The 21,522-nt window shown below is 44.8% G+C and overlaps 1 protein-coding gene across 2 annotated transcripts in view; it reads right to left on the bottom strand.

The window, feature by feature from the left end:
• Positions 1-21,522, bottom strand: part of IFT43 (intraflagellar transport 43) — a 63,716-nt gene that overhangs the window by 18,641 nt on the left and 23,553 nt on the right. The window contains exons 4-9 of one of the 2 annotated variants that reach the window (XM_041472097.1): positions 17,184-17,216; positions 16,638-16,684; positions 5,136-5,208; positions 3,644-3,719; positions 3,252-3,314; positions 2,237-2,475 (exon numbers count right to left, since the gene is read on the bottom strand). In XM_041472097.1, coding sequence (XP_041328031.1) covers positions 2,365-2,475; positions 3,252-3,314; positions 3,644-3,719; positions 5,136-5,208; positions 16,638-16,684; positions 17,184-17,216 — 403 coding nt within the window. In that variant the 3' untranslated portion in view covers positions 2,237-2,364. Of the gene's footprint in view, positions 1-2,236; positions 2,476-3,251; positions 3,315-3,643; positions 3,720-5,135; positions 5,209-16,637; positions 16,685-17,183; positions 17,217-21,522 lie in introns of those variants that run through there. The other variant, XM_041472098.1, reaches the window with a different exon arrangement.

The raw sequence follows: 21,522 nt of genomic DNA, 5'->3' as shown, positions 1-21,522 counted from the left end.
CTCCCTCTTCTTACCTCACCCGAGGCTCAACCAGAGCGACTGCTTTGCAGTCTAGAGGGAAAAGTTACACCTGCCATTTCCTCTCCTGCATGCTCTTTCCACAGGACTTGTCAGAAATGTGGGTTCCTGAGACAGCTTTGTCACAGCCAACGCACACTGGTGCATGACAAGCTTGGGCATGAAACAGCAGCTCATTGTTCCTCTTTAGTAAGGACAGTAACTTGTGTGTGACAGCACCAGGACCTGAGAAAGAAGAAGCAACAGGTCTTATTCATCTTCCCAACACTGCAACTAAAACACAACTGTGGAAGGAAGGCGGGTGGGAACAGCTTACTGGAGAAGGGCTAGGAGCCCGACGCCCACCTCCCCCTCCTCCAGCTGTGCAAGGAGTGGAACAGACATGGAAACAAGTCTCAGTCTATTAAGTTTATTGAAGGAAATTAAAGAGACAACCTGATCCCAGTGCACATAAATACTGAAGCAAGGAGAAAATACCTGACAGCGTGGCTGTGGAAAGGTGATAGCAAGCATGATCAAGAAACAAAAGATGAAACTCAAAAACTGAGTCTAGAAATAAAGCAGATTTTGAACAATAAGGGCAATAATCTATTAAAGAGTAACCAGGAAGGAGTTTTAAATATGCTGTCTGCCTTTCTAAAAGACAGGCAAACCTCAGCCTCCTCTCACAGGACTCTGCCATGGCCTATATTACAGCAGGTGAGACTAAATAATCAAAGATACCTCTTCCTGACATAAAATAGATGATGTTGGCACTTTTTTTTCAAGCCCTTCTCTCCAGCTCTATACTCAGGTGTTTGCTGGGTTACCAAGGTCCCAGACTGGGCACAGGCCTGGCCCTGCCAGGGTCCCCAGCTGCCCAAAGCACCCATTTTTTTCCCTCTCAGACTAGCTTGTTTTCTGATTTACTAACCTATTTTAGTTTGCTGAATTAAATTTTTTTCCTGGATGTACAAAGCATTCTAAATTCTCTTTGGCCAGGAATCATAAGTGTCACAGAAAAGTAGATGCTAGCTCAGCTGTGAAGTTTCTGCTCCTACCAAAACAGGTTTTTCTGCTCAGAGAAAGACTTTCAGTTTATCTTCCATACAATGGCCTCCCAAGCTTATGCCTCACTTAGTTTTCTAGTTATAGGAGAGATGTCTTGGTTGTAAAAAACTTACAGTTTCCATAACACAGATAAGCCTCCCATTATTTTTGTGGCCCCAGAGTGGGGCCCAACTCCTTCTTTTTTGTTGGTAAAGTTGTTTGGCATGTCAGCTGTCACCTGAAATTCTGCAGAGTGAATTCACAGTGAGCTATTTGATCTGTCCTGCTGTCACAAAAGTAGGAATGCAGTGCTCTGTTAGACCAACCAAACAAGCAAAGAAAAGCAGCACAGCAAGCTTCCTCCCAGCACCTGCACTCCCCAGAACTATACAGCAAGATTCTCCAACAGGGCAAGGCTTTGAAGGACATTGGTTTAGAAGTAATGTTACTGTTTCCTGCAAATAATGACCACAGTTCTACAGGGACAAGGTATTAACAGCAAAATGAGTTTTTCTTTATATAGATGACAATAAGAGTGAGTTACTTGGTTCCAAGGAGACACCCACCAGGGAGTTACCTTATTTGAGAGCATCAGGCTCCATTCTTTCACGCACACGGAATAAACATTTTCCTTGCAAAGTACCTATGCCTGAAGCAATCTCCATTCAGGCTGTGGTTTCATGTGATTGCAAAAGCTAAGTGAGGTTATGCCTGGTCAGAGTTTAGCTGGGAAACCTCAAGGTATAAAGAGGGGCTGTAAGAAGTGGCAGTTTAATAGGTAGTGCTGCATCCTCAGTCAATACAGAGGTAATGTTCCAAGAGAGAGGTTAAACTAACAAGGAAAGGATGGAGGCTGCTGGATGAAATATAAATCAGATATCCTGACAACTTGAGGTGTCTGTTGTGAGGAAGATGGTAACCTGGATGTCCTATGAAAACAAGTCATATCAGCCCAAGCTTCTCTGATAGCCATCAGTGCAAACCACACTCCACTGTATGATGGTCCACTCCAGAGAGGCTGTGTTTCTATAGAGAAAAGACCGACCATTGCAGTTATCTGCAGAGGTGCTATTGAGGTGGAATGATTCTTTGTAAGTAAATATTTTATTGTGTTTAGAATTCTTAATTTCTTTTGAGAAGAAAAATTCTTATTAAAAAATAACCAAAACTTCTCCCAAGAGAATTTTTCTATGAAGCAAGGTCCTATTTATTTTCACATCTGAAATAAATTCTCAAATACAAACAAGTGAATAGAAAATCTAAGTGCTTAACTATTTACAGGAGATGGATGTATGAGACTTCTGGTGTGTCAGAGCTCTATGGGAGACTCAGGTGGTCCTCCCTCTCCGACTGCCCCAGGTCCCACTCAGTCACTAGTTCTGATGACACCTCTGTGAAGAGATGGTCCCAATCCCAGCTGACATCATCCTACCAAGAGGAAAAAAGACAAACATGCTGAAATGTTACTGTGTCACCCAAAGTTCTCTGAACAATGCCAGAACAGCAAAGAGAGAAACCAAAAGGCAACTGCCCAGACCAGGGAAGTCTCAGATTCAGCTGGCTAGAGCAGAAATACTAGCCAGAAAGAAATGTGAATATCTGCTACAATTTTAAAATGTGGACAAAATTATTCATGTTCTAAAATTCCAAAAAGGACATATTTGTTGATACTTTTTAGTATTAGATACTCCCACGCAGGGCATAGAAAGAAGCCCTTCCACTCTTCACTTCTGCTGAAGCATGTGCAGTTCAAAGCTGCAGAAATCTTTTGTTGCTCCTGAGCTCCTGCCCACCCAGTTTTATCGAGGTTGTTCTGTCCTGCTTTAAAAACCCCCTGCCCAAACCCAAAATGCTTTCTGCCTTTGTCCCTCTGTACTTTTCTGTAGAACCACCTGTAGCTCATGGTGGCCACCAAAGGACAAAGCACTGTTTCTGCAGGGATCTCTGACAGTACTAGGCCTTGCACATTTTCCTGACCAGCTCCTTCTTACTTCATACTGGCCAATCATAATGATGCCATGAACTCACACCAAGAAAGCACTATCTATCTTAAAAATCACCTGCTGGGGAAGTCAAACCTCCACCAGCTTGGACAAGCTCCTCCTCACATCTCTTCTCACCCCCACAAGGCTTCCTTTCCTAGTACAGTCTGAGACAAACAAGAAACTTTTACCTTGTTGGTGTTCCACAAAACAAAGACTTACCTCTCGTAGCTCATGCTCTGGAGCCAAAACTTTGGTGAGGAGCTTCAGGTCTACTTCCCCATCCTATGAAGATACAGAGTCACAGTCTTACAGACACTGGGAAAATGAACACCATCATTTCACCAGATACATTTGTTATACATTGCCACATTTGCCTCATAAGGGTCACTTTGTCCAGGACAACAGCAAGAACCTCATCTGAGAAACAGGTACCATATGCACATTATTTACAGACACAAGTACAAAAGCCATGTTGCAGAGACTTACAGGGAGACTGCAAGTTCTCTGGATGATAAGGCTGTGTATTTTGTGCAGCTGAGGATCACTGTGGAGAATGACATGAGCCCAGGAGAGGGATTCACATTGGCCAGCCCATAGCAAAATCCACTTACCAGAGTCTGGAAAGCAGCATATTTCATTAGATCTTTGTCCAGGTCATGGTAGGTCAGCACTCGGTTCACCTGCACACTGCAGCCAGAAAGGGTCAGAGAACAAGCCTGTGTCAGTGTGGAAGCACATGTGAGGAGAAGGGTGGCACGAACAGTCATCTGGTGACATCTCGAGTGTCACATCCCCCATGCAGACTCTTGGGATGGATGTACCCAGACAGAAGCACAGCTCAGTCAGCACATGAACAGTCATTGACAAATCTAAGTACCAGGGTGTGCACATGCATAAAAATAGGATGTGGAACAACCATGAACTCCTCAGAGACACCAGCATGCCAAAACAAGATCCACAGACTAATTGCAAGGGCTAGAAAGAAAAGAAGACCATAGTGAGCATTCAAACAGTCCCAGTGCCTTAGCAAAGGAGCCTCTGAGAGCAACACCATACAAGCTAGAGATTAGTAGGGTTTTTTGGCTTTTTATGTCTGAGCTGCATCAGAGCTATTAAATATGACTTCCTAAAATGTAGCTTTCCAAGAAAAACATGGTGTAGGGGGGGTGATACACTGTGGTACCACACCTGCCTTCACAAGTGATCCAACACTATAGAAAAGACTTCTATTAATTTAATTAACTTTCTTGTGTTTGTCCATGAAAATCCCTTGTGTTTTCTACTGCAAGAAAACTATGAATATAGGAGGATCTGATCACTTTATTAAAAAAAGAGGGAGCAAAAGAAATTTATTCCAGTGAGAGACACAGTAATTTTAAATTTACTACATAAACTGTCAATTATTTTTGTTAACAGCTATATAATTACAATAACTACTCCTCACTTGTGAGGGAGGCATCTGTGGCCAGGAGTAAGATATCCTACCCCTCCAAATAAGGATCAACAGAAATCCTAGGCTGTGACCTTGGCAATAGGCCCATTAGAGGAAAGAAGACTTTCCTGGTATGTTTAAGACAAAACTCCAAAAACTTTCACTTCTTAAAACTTTCTGGTCTCCCTTGAGCTGACTCCAAGGCTACTGCAACAGCCCCTTCAAACAACACTTTGAAGATTGTACTTTGCAAATTAACTACACACTTGAGTAAGAAGAATATTCTGTGGAGGACAAAGCAGCCTACAACCATCAAAATTAAAGTGTGTGTGATAATGCATGTGCATTGGAGACATTTGGAGTTATGCAGACGACCTTAAATCAAGAAATTCCCTACTTTTGAGAGTTTGATTTTGCAACATCAAATACATTATTCTAATTTAGGTTTTTTATATATAGAGAGAATATGCAGTAATTGCTTTCTCTGTGTAATAGGAAACAAGAATTTTGCACTGTTCAGCTTGCAGCACTACTGTCACAAAAGACCACACCAAATCCTGCTGAACAGCACTGCTGCTGTCATCCAAAGAGCATGAGTAAGATGGGTTTAATTTCACTAGCCAGTTTGCACTGCTGATGAGAGCCTCAAGAGCACCTGGCAGTGCTCTTACCTGGGGGGAGCTGCCACTTGCATGGCCAGATCTTCCTCCTGGACATCCTCCAAGTCAGGGATCACAGGAATGTCTGCAACAAGAGAAAGCAGCAGCAGTAAGTGGGGAGTGTTGTGCTCTCCTCTCACTGAAGACAAAGGTTCTCTTGCTTCACAGATATGAAGCACCCTGTTTCTTATTAGGGGGAAACACAAAACATTTATTTAGCAATAATTAAAAATATATTGTTTAATATTTAAACAAGGCAATAAAACTTTGAAGTCTGAGGTCACAAGAAATCTTGCAAGAGGAACAGATTAATCCAGGTAGGGCTCTATAGGCCATGGACTATGCATCTGAACACAACCTTGAAGCCAAAAGAAGCCACCTGTACCACTTGCTGCCTATGTTGCCATCATCAACCGACAAGAATTTGTTTGTTATGCGTTATCACTTATTCAGACACCGGTCACCTAGACTGTTAAAAATGAAACATGGGGCAGAAACTGAGAGAATCCACATAAAACTGCATGTTGAAGGATCTGCTGTTGGGGTCTCAGGCTGTGCAGAGGCCTGTGACCTTCCTCAGGAAGGAAGTGCTGATGGTCTAGCAGATACAAACACTAGGGAACACATGTCTTGTTGTATTGTCACAAACCTTTTTCATGACTTCCAGTATCATCCTGGAATGGCTGAAGTTCACTGAGTATTCCCAGTACAAGGAGAATGGCTACTCCAACTAAAAAGGATGCTAGAAACAAAAGAATTGAGGATAGAGGAAGAACTGAGTGTGCTTCGCATCCTACTAAAGAAGCAAGGCCCTGAAAGCATTGCACAGTCTGTCACTTGATAAAGCATTGCAAAAAGTTAGCGCAAAAAAAGGAGGAAGAGAAGGCAAAGTAACTGGAGGCTCAAAGCAAGAACAGAATACACCAATACAGAGCTCCTTTAAAGGCTCAAGGCTGCAAAGGCTCTCCAGAGACCCCGAGCCCTCAAATCATGGAGAAGCTGGTTTGGCTCAGGGAAAAGGTTTCACTTGCCCAGAAAGCAGGCAGAGCTGGCTCCTTCAGCACTGGTAGCAGCCTGCTCCCAGATCTGCCAGCAGCAATGCTACTGCTGGATGGCAGCAGGCAGCTGAGCCTGGCTTTGCCCCGTTTTTCAGCCCAGGCTGAGATGAATATTCAGGAGCTGGAGACACATTCCCACCTATGGTGCCGAGTGCTCTGGGCAGGGTCTTCCCGAGAAGCCCCCAGTCCGGCCGCCTGTCAGAGCTGCGCAGGGTCTCAGCTGCCCTCCCCTGCTGCACGTCCTCCGTGTGTCCCCGCTCGCTGGCCAGGAGGCAGCGCTGGCCCAGCTGCAGCAGGGCACGGGTCAGCCGGGCCCCGCAGCAGTGGCCTCCGGAGCTGGCCACACAGTGGGATTTCTCGCTAATTGGTTGCCTGGAGGAAGGCTGAGCGGGACAGGGGCTGTCACGAGCATGGCCACGGCAAGAGGAGTGACAGCTTGGCCGGCCTCAGCAGAGCTGTGCCTTCTAGCTTCCAAGGAGCAGGTGCCTGTGAAGAGGTTCTCCAACTGCAGCAAACTTCCCAAAGACATTTAAAGGGAAACTGCAGCAACAGCCCCTAGGCTGTCCGTACGGCAGAGGAGGCAAGTGCATGGAATGTCTCACCTGTGCATCGCTGGCCATTTGGGGCAGATCTCCCCAGATCTGCTTGTGAGGACAATACCGTGTAGTAGCTGGTATCCCACTGGCTCCTTCCTGCAGAGGCTCCCAGCTCTTGGCAAAACTTGTAGCAAAATGCACTTATGGGACAAAAGCATCTCCAGGGACAGACAGACCAACATGTGGAGGCAGCTGGTAAAATCTGCTCAGGGATAATGTGGGAGAAAGTCCCTGTATATAAGCAACAAGAACCAAGGAGGGAACAGACTGTCCAAGAAGGGGAATGAAGCTCTGTGCAGAGGTGCCCTGTTAAGTCCAGGAAAATGAGCATGGGAATGAGAAACTGTTTAACCCCTCCTGAACTAATTTATTCTTTTATGACGAGACTGTGAACGTTTCTCAGCAAGCACAAGTAAATTAAAAGCTACCTGGGAACAGAGCTGTCTTCACCCACAGAGCAGGAGAAGGTCAGATGCTTATCCACTTTTGACAGCAGAAATGTAAAAGGTGTTTGCAGGAAACTGAATTTCTTCACTCAGTGCTCATGTTGGCAGCTATTTCAGGAGTCTTCTCTTGCCAGTTCTCTTTTGTTTTTGTTGATCTCTTTTTACACTAGAAAAAGCTGTAAACTTAGGGCCCTGATCAGTGATGTTCCTTCCATTTTGCAGGTTCACAAAGACTCCTGGGTTCTCTAGTGTTGATTTTATCTCATTACCAGTGAATTCCATAGAGAGATTTCTAAACCCCTTGCAGAGCACGACCTCCACTCTGTATTAGGAAAATTCAGGTGATCACTTAGAAATTCTTTCCAAAAGAAATTCAAGGCTCCAATATTTTATAGACACTTTGAAAATATTTCAGACAGAAGAGCTGGAAAAGCTCTGGGGGCCCCTGCCAGCCCCTCCAACAAAGGCCAGTGCACGCTTGTTCTTACTGCAAAGTGCAGATGCCTTGTCCATTTCTAAGCAGAAGCAATGCCCTTTAGGTCTGTAAGACTGACAGGAAACAGTACAGAAATGTCTCCAATTTTAAGAAAATATCAGGTCCCTGGGCTAACTGCTATCAGGGACAAATAATTCCTGAAATATTTGGGTCTTTATTTCACTTGTTACTCATAACTACCTCTTCCCTCTGCCAATTCCCATGGTGCCACTTCAGCACAATCCCTCTCCCTTCAGTTTGCAAAGTGTCTCAGCTCTCGCTTATCACCAAGGACCCAGACTTACCCCCACTGATTCTCCAGCCTGTTATTTGTTTTTGTTGCTCTTCTTGAGATTCACATCTTTCTTCCTATAAGCTCTGGCAACACAGCTAAGTTGTGGCACAGTGTCAGCTGCAGGGGGAATAGCACAGCACAGGCTGTTGTGCTGCAGGAGTAGGCATATGCTCTACTTTTAATACTCCCACTAGCTGCAGGGAGGCTTTACATATAACATTAGTACATGCAGAAATGTTCACAGGACCATGTCCTCCCAATCCACTGCATCTTTTTCCAACAACAAAGTTGTATAACAAACCCCCACTCTGTGTGCTTTGTGACCCACATTTTTCCTCTCCTGCTCAGTGTGGGGGTTTCAGATCATTTTCCATAAACCTGTGCTTCTGGTGCAGAACCTTGACACATACTTTACTGGCCAGGTTCTCATGCCCATGTAGGCAAACCTCAGAAATGACTGCAAAAAGACACACCTTCACAGCAGCTCAATGTAGTGAACAAATGGCCTGTGCAAAGATGAGTGAGAACCAAATGCTAGATGACAAATGCAAACTCCCCTCCACCTCCCAGATGGTTATAACAAGTGAACAAAGAATGAAATCAAAATGAGCTTACTCATATGGAAGTTGTAGTGTGGCAGGAGATACCAGTACCAAGTTGGCTAACTGGGGGGTTAAGTCACTGCACAAAACTGATTGTCCCAGAACATCTAAGTCCCAGCATATAATTCAGAATAATATTTTATTTGAAAAGCTGAACTTAGCCAGGTCTTACACAAAAAGAGCTTTGTGACTAAGTTATGGTAAGGCACCAATGCCATAAGACAAAAGTGTGTGAATGGGAGGAGGAGAAGATGGAGGGGAAAGAGTAAAGATGGACAGACAGTCAAACAATAAGCAAGGAACAGCAGCTTTTCAAGTCATACAGAAAGGAAGGCTTTATGTGTTCATATTAAAGTACATGTACTAAACATCACCTTTTTTACCTCTTAGCAAATAACTTACTGACAGGCAAAGAAGACAACCACGGAAGCAACACTCAGGAGATGGGAGAATCTGTACCAATCTGATACCCAGCTGCTCCTGAAAGTTGGTAAATTGCACCTCCCCTCCCATGCAGGGCTGATTTTTGGTTTAGTAGCAACACCTGCAGGCTGGGTCTCTTAAAATCCTGTGAACTCCCAGTAAGATCTGGTCCTTGCCCCAGAGAACTAAGTTGTCTGCTAGATACAAGATGGCACATAAATAGGGACAGATAGAATCTCTTCCAGGGACAGACAGAACCTCTTCCAGGTCAGGCAATAAATCACTGGCAAAGCTGCATCTAGAAACCATGTTCCAGTTCAGGCTGCAGTTAGTCAGTGTGCTGCTTGCTCCCTAAGCTGCTTTAAAAGTACCCTGAGCCCCCATCCTGGCACCCATACACAAAGAAGACTCCATCATACACAGTCTGATCCACTTCCCCAGCTGGGTCAGTGTTTCAAAGGCCATTCAGAATGGACACTCTTGTGGTGGGTACTGTGCTGCCCTCCCTGTGCACACACCACCATATCCAGAGAACACAGAGAGGGCAGTGGCCTCTGGAGCTGGCATTCTCCTACCACCAAGAAGGTATGAAAATGAAACTAACTTTATTTTATGTTGCTTGCTCATAAAATGTAAAACTGAAATAATTACAATATCTCTGCTGCTGCAAAACTTTGTTTTACTGAATGCTGTTACCTTCTGCATCACGTTTGGGGAATTTTAAACAGGCAAATGGAAGGTCTGATTGAAGATGAAGTTAAGTGAAAGAAATTGGTCTCATTTAGCACATGACAGGATTCATCTGTGTTCCCAAGTCCACTGAGGTAGCATCATGGGCGTTTCATATTCATGAGCTGCTGCGACACTGTGTCCCCTCATTTACAAAGCACCGTGTTCAGCAAATTCTGTCCCTGTGGACACTCTGTGCATTTCATGGTCTTGTCAGAGAGACATCAAACACTTCAGTAACCAAATACCAGAAAACAGCTTTAATTAGTGCATCTCAATGCAATAAATAATTTTTCTAAGTGGAAAAATGGAGAATTAAAAAAAAAAAAAAACAAACCCAAAGTAAAAAAGTGGAAAGCAACAGGCAAAAAAAATCGTCAAAAAACCACAAAGAACAAGGGACACAGACAGCTTCTGCTGAACACACAAACAAGCTTGAAGCCTCTTGGAAGCTTTCTCAGGAGAGCAGCAGGCAAATGGAGAGAATAAAGGATGCTTCTTTGGATGCTGGGACATTAATTTCATAGGGATCTTTCCCTGACTGAAATCGCCCTACTAGTAGGCCAGCATGGAGCAGTGTACCTGCCTGGTCAACCAGCAGGAAGATGAAAACAGTAGAGTGAAAAGCAGATAATACCACAGCTACCAGGGCACTGTCTCAAAAGCTGAGATAAGCAGAAGATAACCTGAGAGTACCATGTCCCAAAGCCTCCTTCTGAGAAGAGGATGGTAACAGAACAACCTGGTCAAGCTGATAGGAAAAGTCACCCTGTGAGCAGGTGCCAGAGGAGTCACAGGATCTAGGGAAGGTCATACAGCAGATTCAGTACTGACCCTACAGCCTTGCATTAAAAGGTTATACATTTGCCTTGCATAATATTGCATCTCAGCTAGATGGATGACTGGCTGGGGGTGACATTCTACTTGCCTCAACGGTGTGGTGTGTTCATATTGCAGGGGACAGGCATCAGGCATTTCTGCTGCCTCCCAAGGCTGCTGCTGACACAGAAGTTCTGCCCAGTTTCAGTCATTTGAAGTGTGAGGAGAGGCACAGAACAGCCTTATGTTCTTATGAGTTGCTGGGTTCAGTGCAGGGCTTCACAAGCAGTAGTGCATGGCTTGTACTTATGCAAGTAGAAGCAGACCCTGACAGCTTTAAAGGTGAGGAATCTCTTCATGCATAGGTCTCTTCAGCAGCAGCAGAAGACAGGAGAGACTGGAGGCCAGGTCCAGGACCTGGAGTCCACCATGGTCCTGAGGTTATAAGCATTTAGAGTGGTAGCACAGCTCCTAGTCTTACCAACAGCCCCCTGACAGAGCAGTACGCCTGCCCTCCTTTCCAGTAACATGTATTTTCCTCTTTTCAAAGGCTGTTCCCTGTTCCTTTGCATTACTCCCCTGCTAAAACATACTCAGAAAGTAGTGGGGCATCAGATGAGAAGGTATGAGGTGTCCTGAGAGGGTCTAGCGAACTCAGAAACATAAAACCCTCTTCAACAATGCTGGAGATAAGGGACTTTGTGCTAGAGCATTACTGGGGCAGGGAAAGCAGCTTCTCAGGATGCTCCTGTGGAAGTATGTTCAGGAGCAGGCATGCCTGATTCTATTTCATCCTCTTCATGTTACACTGGAAAAACAAGACAAACTACATTTCTTTTATGCTAAATCCTTAGGTTTTTTTTTTTTTCTTATATATATTTATTAAAAAATACCTCTTTGATCGGCAGCACCCATGACACCTCCACATCCAGCAACTGCTCAGAAGCCTCCCTCCCTCCACACAAGGCCACCGCTGCTGACAGCCAGCTGGGTTTGATCAGAGCCACTCAGAATCGGATTTTCATAAGACAGATGAGGAATCTTACTGCTGCTTTCTCTCATATCAGATGAGAAACTGAGGAGGAGGGGGGACGGGTCCTGGGGGAACGACACTACAATCAAGGGCTATGCGGTTCTCTCTCTGTCCCTCCACTGCTGCAATTTTCAAAGGAGTTTGCCTCAGGCAGTTTTAAATGATGGTGTCTCAATTCTGTAATCATCTTTCAAGAGCTTTTTCTTAAAGGGTATTTTAGGTAAACCTAGTCCGTCAAATACATTTATGGACTCAGCAATCACAGAGCCAATATGACTGTGTATCCACCATATCGCAGAATTTAGCAACAGAAGATGCTTCCCCAGACTCTCATTTTCAGCCCTCAACAGGCTAGGTGTGCTCCCTTGTAATTAAGGAACCCACTGACCCTTGGCCAGTGGTCTCCTGCTTCAAGACAGTCTCTCAGGACATACTCTGCCCTACCTACTGTGGCTCTCAAGAGAGAGCTTTCCTCCACCACCAGAGCTCTAGATCACAATGCCAGCAATTACTGGAGAGGTTCAAGCTGGCCTGGACCAACAGCTCGGTGGAAACCATCAGGGTGGCTAAGTCTGCACTTCAGTGACCTTGCACAGAGACTCAGAGTAGTGCATTGGGTGGGGGAGCAGCAAAGGGGAGAGCTGTGGTGTGCTGAAAGAGCCACACGTGAAGTCACAGTGCAGAGTCACAGAGACCCAATAACCACTGATACTCTCTGCCCCAAAACCTTCTGTTCAGCCCATTCATACCACTTCCAAAACAGCATGTCTTTCACTCTGTCTCCGTTTCACTGATGCTCAGAACTTTTCATCCATTTAGCTCTCCCCAAATCACTCCAACACTGCCTTCTGAGCCTATGAAGTACCCACTTGCCATATCCATGACTGTTCCTACAGATTCTGCCCTCTCTTACCCTCATGCTCAGCCACTGCAGCTGTCCTTGCAGCTCATGGCCTTTGGAATCCACCAGCACTTGGTGTGCTCTGTAGAAATAGCAGCTCACCAGGGAAGCAACTGGCAAAATTGATCAGGAATGACAGAGCCAACAATAACTCTCACTGTGCTCTATTCTCAGGTCTTTGGAGCAATATCATCATTGGTGTATATTTCCATGCAGCTCAAGCAGTGTTGGGTATTTTATGGCTGTGAATTACAGACCTCTTTCCTGATAGATATCACTACCCAGAAGGATTGGGGACCATGGCATCTGCCCACTTCCCCTCTGTTGTTCAAAGTCTGGACTCTCATCCTGTTCAAATGCAAAGGAGCTGCTGGCACATGCCAGAAAGGTAAGTCCTTCTAGAGGTTTGACATTGCTTAGAGAGGTCTAATCATCAGCTCTGCTTCCTTGAGGAGGCTTCCCAGCAGGCAGGAAGGGGTTTTGCCTTGAGGGCACAGATCTAGTGACTGTCTCCTGGCAGCTTTCCTCACCTGCAGGTCAGGTTCCAGTTGTCTATGCAGCATAGTTAGGCTTTCATTTCAATTAGCTGTCTCATTCACACACACTATCTGCTTTAAAATAACAAGCTGTTGTTCCTGCAGACAGAAAATACACATCATATCCCAGTCTTCCAAGAAAAGCCCTTTTCTAGGAGCTGTTCATCCCAAGAGTAAGAGAGAAAGCAGAAAGGGACTTCTGATGGTTGGGCATCAGATGTGGGAACACCTGGGAGAGGGAGAATAACCTTAGCTAATAAGTTCCCATAAAGTGCTGAGGAGACAAATCCAAGGGCAAAGTACTAAGGAGAAAGACATCAAGGGGAATACAACACAGCAGTGCAGAACTGGTGGACAAGAAAGGAACAACAAAGAAACTTCTAGCCATAGGACAAATCAGATTGCTGAGGTGGGGGAGGAATGTTAGCATTTCTTGCCTTGACAGGAAACAGCCCTATCTAGCTCTGTGCCAGAAAGAGACACAGGAGCAGAGTAAAGCCCTCTATGCCCTGCTGGAGAAAGGAGCAAAGGGAGGATAAAGCCCTTCAACTTCAGCTTGGTTGTCCCATCTTCCCTCCCACCTCATGACAAAGGATAGTCTGCACGTGGCAGAAGGTCTTAGCTGCACCAGAAAAGGAAGCAGTGTGCTACAGACAGCACCTTTTAAATTCCACAGAGGGTCAAACATCTCCCATCTCAAGCAGTTTCCCTGCTATACAGAGCTCAGTCACTGCTGCTCATTTTCCCTGTTGACATGGACAGAAAATTGAGCAATTACCCTCAAACTCCTCTCTCTCAGATTGCACAGATTGCTACATACAAAGCATTAAGCCCCCAATTGCCCCTGGCCGAAAGTGACTTAACTAGGCCTGTCCTTTAGGAATTAAACACTTTTGTGTTGCTTGTGAAGGTTTATTATTCCTCAAGTGTGATGCATTAAATCCTGCTAAAGCAGGTTTGTCACCATGCAGAGGACCTGGTCCCCCATGCCAAGGTCCAGTGGGCACACACCCACGAACAGAGGCATTATCCATTGCTGTGCCTGAGTTCTCACGAGTACCAGCATGTGCTCAGGAGGGTTGGCACTAAGATTGCAGTGGCTGCTCTAGGAAATCAACCTAGCCATCAACTAGATAATCCAGAGCTACTTTTGGAGAGACACTGCACTTTTTCAAAACTGTCTTCCACCTTCTGGATTTCCCTATGCAACCATAACGAATGGCTGAAACTGCAGATCATTCCATGCATGTCCCTGTCTGGTCCACCCACTTACCACCTCCCATACAGTTTCACTCATTCCACACAGCCTGAGAAGTGTCCATCCTTCTCCCCCAAACTCCCACAGAGTTAAGGAATCAGATGCTGTTTCATACACAGGCCAGAAGCAGTGAAAGAATTCTACTTTTATTTCTGAAACTACAAGGTCTGTCAAGCCCAGAAGTCTCCACTTGGCTGTACAAACTTCCCTCCACCTTCCAACTACCAAACTGGGTTCTCTACAGCCCCTATACTTTTTTAACACGTTCTCAAATGGACTCCAAACTCGGAGCCTCTGGTTGTTAGTGATGTACAAACGATCACAACTGAGCACATTTCAAATTCACAAGAACACCTTTTTAAGGGCATATAGTTTTGTCCTTCATTCTTCTAATGAAAAGGTTGGATGGGGGACAAACAATGTTAATGGAATGGTACAGCTCAGCTTTTTAACAGGTTAAAGGAAGGCGATCCAAATGTATTGGTTGACAGCAGCAATCATTACGCAACCGCGCCTGTTCATATTAAGGTGTACAAGCTAAGACATTATGCAGCACAAAATAACCGTGACCCATCCTTGGGGATCCATACACCAAGGTCTTGATTTTTGTTTGTTTAGAATCTGAGCTCTACTGTTCCAGTTAAGGACACAAACTCAAGTGCAGTTCTATGCAAAGGGGAGGCTGATACAGCTCAATTTACTGCACAGCCACAGCCACTGCATGCTACTCCCTGCCTTCTACACTAGGCAGTTATTTGTATCTCTCTTCGTATTCAAAAAAGTGATTTTATTCTGGAGTTTGTTTATATGTCACTCTTCTTCACTCCAATTGCTGAGCCCACATGGAAAATTCATCTCAAAGAACAGTTTGCCTAATCTCCTTGTCAGAATAGGAACACAACTATGCAATGCACCATCCATTTTAGAGATTTTTCTATATACAAATTAGATCCACAACCCAGCGTATTCGTACCAGAAGCTGCCTGGGTAGGAACCATACTATATCTTTCTTCTAATGCATACATTTAATCCAAGGCCAAATGCCAGCTTGCAAACAATCCAAATTCAGCTGCTAACCACAGGTTAGACACAAATAAATAAGTTAAGTCTGTTAGGATTCAACATGTCTTCATACCACATGCTGCATCAATTCTATTCTATATTTATTACCCAAGGTCTTGGAGTGCTGAAAGTCACATGCTACAAACAAACGTGTGGCAAGCATTTTTATGCCTGGCTAGCAAAGATAGTCATACTGCAAGTACATGACCAAGGTTCAACAAAAAGGACAGCATGTATGCAAACAGAGCTGTTCAGAAGAGACTACCAGCCTCAGTGACATTCGCTGAAATTTAAGAAGCCCAAGGAACATCCCAGGGGGAAAATTTAGTCTGTTCTGAAGATGCCAATGCTATAAAGGTGCCACTTCTGGCAGTCATATGTTGCAATGCTTAATCTGTCTGGAAGACCCAAATAAGTCTTCATTTAATCTCATTAACCATACTGATCCTTTGTCTGATCCTTTGTGACTCTAGATAATTCTTCTGACGCTTGGTGATATTTTACAGATGTAACTTTTTATACACTGTAGGAAATTCTTAGTCCTTGAAAACTGAGGTACCTCCTAGAGGCTTTAATGAATTTCTATGCTCCCCACAGCTGTCTAGTGCTTGTCTTGAAATTCATAGTGGATTTTTGCTGAGATTTCTCTTGACTCATCCAGTCCTAGAAGAGCAAGTAATATACACTATAAAGAAAACTAGTGCTAAGTCAGGAGTCCAGTAGGTTTCATAGCAGCCTGTAAAGGGATGAGATGGGATTACCCACCAGTGTTTATGTTTAGTTTGTGATCTATGATCTTGGATTAGGGCAAGCAGATTTTTTAAATTAAGAATTCCATCACAACAGAAACCCCAGTCAACAAGGATATTGCTACAATAGCAGAGCCTACTACCACCTAAACCAGAGGAGAGCAGAGACTTCTTTCACCATTCTTTATCTTTTATTGTGCTTTTAGCTCTCATTTTGCCCAGTCCACTATTCTCCATGGAGGTAATTACAGAGAAAAGTGCATCCTTGCTACTTTCCTGCTTTCCAAGGGTCCTCTATAATTCTGTGTTCATGAAGAGCCAGAGTTAGACTACAACTTCATTTCCCCATTCTTCCTCTCCATCTCCTTTACCCTTTCTCCTTCATTCATCTGGGGAAATCTAAGCAGCTCCTACATTTGTTTACCCCCAGAGTGGTTAATTTCCTTGCAATTTCTTACAAGATGCCCGGGCTCACTTTACTGGAGAGCCCCTAGACACGCATGAAGGCACTTCTTGCGGTCAAGTACCTTACCTCCTCCATCATCTGATGCCTCCAGGCTCTGCTGTCTGAGACGATGGCTGCAGCAAAGCACAAGAAAGAATTTCAATTACAAGCCCAGAAAAGCATCTTCTTGTGCCCCCTTCCTCCCCACAACCTTCAAAGGAGAAGAGTTTCCAAGTATGCTGTCAATGAGAGAGTTTCCAAGTATGCTTAACCCATATGGAAGACTGAACATCCATACCCTTCAATGCTGGGCTCAGCAGAAATCTCAGCTTAAGCAAGATGTACCTAAGACAAACCCCTAGGCTGAAGACAGTAGGGCCTGGGCTGGGTCTGGGAGGAAAGCAGTGGCTTTCTCATTTTCCTTCTTTCTATTTTATGGAAGTGACAGAGCCATCATCTACTCTATATCCAGGGAACTATAGAATGACCAGCCCTGCCCCATCCCAGGACACATGATATGAATTCCTGACAGGCTCTGCATCCTTCCCAACTTTCAGATCTTGGTGTCCTGGTCAGATGATCAGATCAGATGTAAAAGTTGTGGAAGAAGTCTCAGCAACAATGGGAACTTACTCTTCTACTTCTTCTGCATGCTTTCTTCCTGACCTGCAAGACAAGGATGGCTTATGTTTAGAAAAGGACAGAGAAAATGAAAAACTTCACCTTTCCCCATATGATTGTTATTGTGCAAAACAGTTCCTGCATGAAGTCTGATGTAACACATCACACCTTAAAGAGTTCTGAGTGACTATTAAGCCAGTGTATCAAAAAGTCCCTGAGCGTGACAGACTGAAACAAAACCACTTGAGTCCCAAAAGATAGCCATGCCTAGATATGGCAATATCCCCTGGTTCTTTAGTTTCTCAGATACTTTTTTATCCCCTTTGCCATGAGCTGCAGGTAAAGTTGGCCATACCTGAGTAGAGAGGTTGGCACATTAAGGAGTGAAGAAGGTGCTACTTTGTCTACCTACTCCTGAGAGATCAACAGTTTCTTCCTCCCCATGGTTGTGCATAAAGACTTTCTCATTGCTTTTCACGTTAGGAGTCCCACCTGAGCTGGTCAAGCTCAGGTCATGCAGTCATGACAAAAAAATCAGGGTTGATCAGGCTGAGTTAATAGGAGTTCATAATAATAACATGGCAGGGAGGCGCTGGCAAATGGCAGCTCCCTTGCTCTCCACCCCAGCAAGCCCAGAAGTAATTCAGTCCCGATTAGGGACGCTTGTTCAATATTCAAAATGTAAAACATGGAGATTGCTGAACCAGCACTTTGAAAAGTTAATTAAATGCCAGGTTTCTTTTTAGCAGATACTCCATCACTCGCTGATTGCTTTGGCCATTCTGCAGAGTGAAGTTTCACGTCTATGTGTTGGGAATAAATATTCTCCCGTCCTCTGAAGTCAGGGTGTCATGACAAAGAATACAAGAGGCTCTCCCTTATCACATGCACTGTCCCAGAATGCACCAAGATGTGAGAAAAGTTGCTTCACTGCCTTGCATTGCTCTTTTCAAAGCACATCGTGACATGGCACAGGCCTCTCCTCATCTGCTTTCTGTTCTAGCAAGTCACAGTCTTCATCTAGCTCTCCTGTGAATAATCTACTCTTCTAAGAGCAAGGAGCAGGGCAGAGAGAATGTCTAGCCATACAGAGAAGAGGTACAGGAGAAGAAAGCCCTTTGTCTCTACTGCTCTATCTGGAGCTTGGAGTCTGTGAGAAGCTAAAGATGACACTGAATCAGTGATGTGAGCCCAGGAACATTGACTGCTATAATCAGAACTGCAGCTGTGTGGTGACATCTGCACCTGTGCTTTAAGCTATACCTGCACCCTCTGTTCAAAGGGAAAAATGGAACATAACTGGGGAAAGAGCTCTTCCAGTGAGGATGAACTGTCCAGCTCCATCCTTCTCCCCAGTGGTAGTACAAAGCACTTTTTGTGAACATCCTGATGCTATGGAGAAAGAAATAGATGGCTTCAGAGAGCCCTCCACAAGCACCCAGTGGCATTTAGTCTCTGAGAAGACAGAGGTAGAAAGATGATGCAAGATTTCTCCTATTTTATTCCTCCTTTATGCCTTCACAGAACCAGTTCCCACATAGCCTTGCCCTTTCCAAGCTGAAACATCCCAAATGATGGCATTGCACAGCCATGCACAGATTTCCTGGGAGTTCAATTTAACATCTTCTTGGCATGATCCCGTTACTCTTGATGATTGTCCAACCCCAAGTAACACTCTCTTCCTCAGTACTCACATTCTTTACATCTTTGCTCCTGTCTCCAGGCAGGAATGAAACACTCCACATGTTCATACTTCCCAGGAGAAAAGGTCACTACTACTATCCCTGTAAGCAATTTCTGTTTCTTCTTCCTAAGCTCCCTGTCATGACTGATATCCAGGTGGCCCACAGGGAAGGCAGTCATGTTAGTCTTAGAGGCAAAGAAACTGCTTTGCTTATGTTGTGAGACTTAGGCTTTCTCAGCTTTTCTGTGTTGTTAGGAAAGGACTTATTCAGGACAATAAGCAGATACCTCATTATGAAACAGCTGCACTATATATTCGAAAAAACAGTAATCTGGGGAACAAATTCATCATTAGGGATGGGGGGAATAGCCCCCTGGCCCCTTTAATACCAGAGCCCAGGTGTTAGAACTCCCTCATCAAAGAAGACCATTCCTTCCTCTTCCCAGGGCAAGTTACAGCCCCATGGTGAGTGCCCCCAGGAGAACACCTTAGTCCCTGTGCCACAGGTGCCAGTGGTGGTACTGGGTGAGGCAAGTCTCTCATGCTGATGGTACAGCAGCTTATACAGAGCATTTATATACTAACAGCACTGCAGCAGGAGCTAGAAATGACTGCTCTTCTGTTTAGGAGAGACATCTGCTTCCAGTCACCTGTACTGGATATGTTTGTTAATACGTGATTTGGTACGGCATTATTTGATGAAACTAGCATTTCAAGTCAGCTCATGAGCTCACATGTAGAAAACTATCCCAAAAATATAGTATGAAGCTTCTGTAGCACAGGAAGGAATTGTATGTTTTACACTCTCTGTGGCCCTAATGATCGAGCAAAGACGATATCATCAACCTGCTATTTCCTCTAATTTTTTTTATAAGCCTTCCTTTCATTTTGTTTGGTGCCAAATTACTTTTTGAGTTCTTGTTTCAAATTGGAGGAAAAAAAATCACAAAAACATTTTTGGTTTAACTAGTCTTTTGCTTTTTTGGCAAAACTGCAGTACCTAAATCTATGTAACAAAGTGGCTCTGAGAGGAAAGACAAGCTTTGTCTTGTATCCTAAGGTTAAAAACCTCCAAGGCAGCAAGAGAAATCATTAATATCTTCAAAATCTTCAAAAGGTGTCCTACCTTCAATTCTGTCCATTCCATAAACTTAGCTGAGGGCTATCTGGAGACAGCATTCCTGCAGAACCAATCAACTGCTTGTCTCTGCTCTCCAAGTACTATGGGCAGCATCACAGGATTTCTTCATGATGTTATCACATTGCTTTAAGGATTGCGGAGTACCTTTTCCTAAGAATAGTCTCATCTTACCAATGCCAATTGCCACACATTGAGACCAACATTTCCTCCTTCAGGAGTATCAGGTCTAGGTAAACAGCACCCGCTTCATTCATCTCGTGAGCTTTCTAGTGGTGAGTGAAAGCAGACATGCAATGAACCTGACAAGCCAGCATACACAGCATTCCTACTCTTTTCTCATGTTCTCAGCAACACTCCCTGCTTTGTCTGCTGCAGCAGCAGGCACAGCCCAGGGAGGGCAGCAACAAGGACCTACAAAATAAGCAACTGAATATGAACTACAGATACAGTCACTCAAGTAAAGATAAACAAAGCAATACCATCCCAGGAGCAGTGCTCAGAAATACATTCAATCTGCTGTATTATACACCAGCCAGTCCTCATTGTTGTGAGACAGGGATACATCTGTTTTTTTCACTTATGTTCCCAAGTCCATTGCTCCTGGAGGGGCAAAGAACATGGACTCACTCCATCTGCTGGACAGTTCCCTTTAAACTCCCTTTCCCGGAGAGGCCGTCAGCACTCCTAAACATAATCATTATCCCAGAATATTCCCTCTAGCTTTGGACAGCTGCTTATCCCCTCTCTATTTCAGGGTATTGAATAGCTGTGAAACTGGGTGAAAGACCCTGATGGTCCTTGTGTAACCCCATGGTATGTCACTCCCAGTACAGAATACCTATTTGTCTACTAGCTCTGCCCTGCAGCAAAGGATATAGATCTGATCTCTCTCTTGAGTGTTGTCTTTGCTCAGTTCTGCCCAAAAGGAATCCTTCGTCCACATCAATGAGAATGGGTTAAACCCGGGACACAGCACCCTGATGTACAGCTGAGCTGCCTGCAACTTCTGTGCTGAAGGGTGAAAGGCAGTTCCAGTGTAGACATCATCTCTGTTAAACTGTTTCTTTCTCATTTAATGGGCTACCACGGAGATCTAAATGGAGATAAAGTGGCAGGGCTCAGAGAACAGCCAGGATGCTATCTTTATGCAGCATGACAATGGGCAGTGGTTAATTAGACACCGTTAACCTATTTTAGCAGAGGACATAACTGGGATGAATGGAGAAAAACGTCCTTGAAATCTTTTAATGTCCACAGCTCCTGAGAGCTCCAGACACGCGTCCTGCACCGTGCCACAGCCAGGCTCCAAGGAGGTCTCTGTGCAGGACCGGAGATTCTCTCGTGCGGCCCGGGGAGGTGTGAGGGCGGGCAGCACAGCTAAGGAAAAGGGAAGGAATTACCGCAGCTTGCTAAAACGCATACGGAGGCGGCGGGACGGGAGCGCCCCATATGGCGCGGCGGAGGAGGAGAAAGAGCTGGGAGCGCGGGCATCCCGCTCGCTCCGCCCGGGCGGGCTGGCATCTGCG

The sequence above is a fragment of the Pyrgilauda ruficollis genome, unplaced genomic scaffold (genome assembly GCF_017590135.1).
Source record: "Pyrgilauda ruficollis isolate IOZ18807 unplaced genomic scaffold, ASM1759013v1 scaffold28, whole genome shotgun sequence".
Lineage (NCBI taxonomy): Eukaryota > Metazoa > Chordata > Aves > Passeriformes > Passeridae > Pyrgilauda > Pyrgilauda ruficollis.
This window is presented reverse-complemented; position numbering and strand designations above follow the sequence as displayed.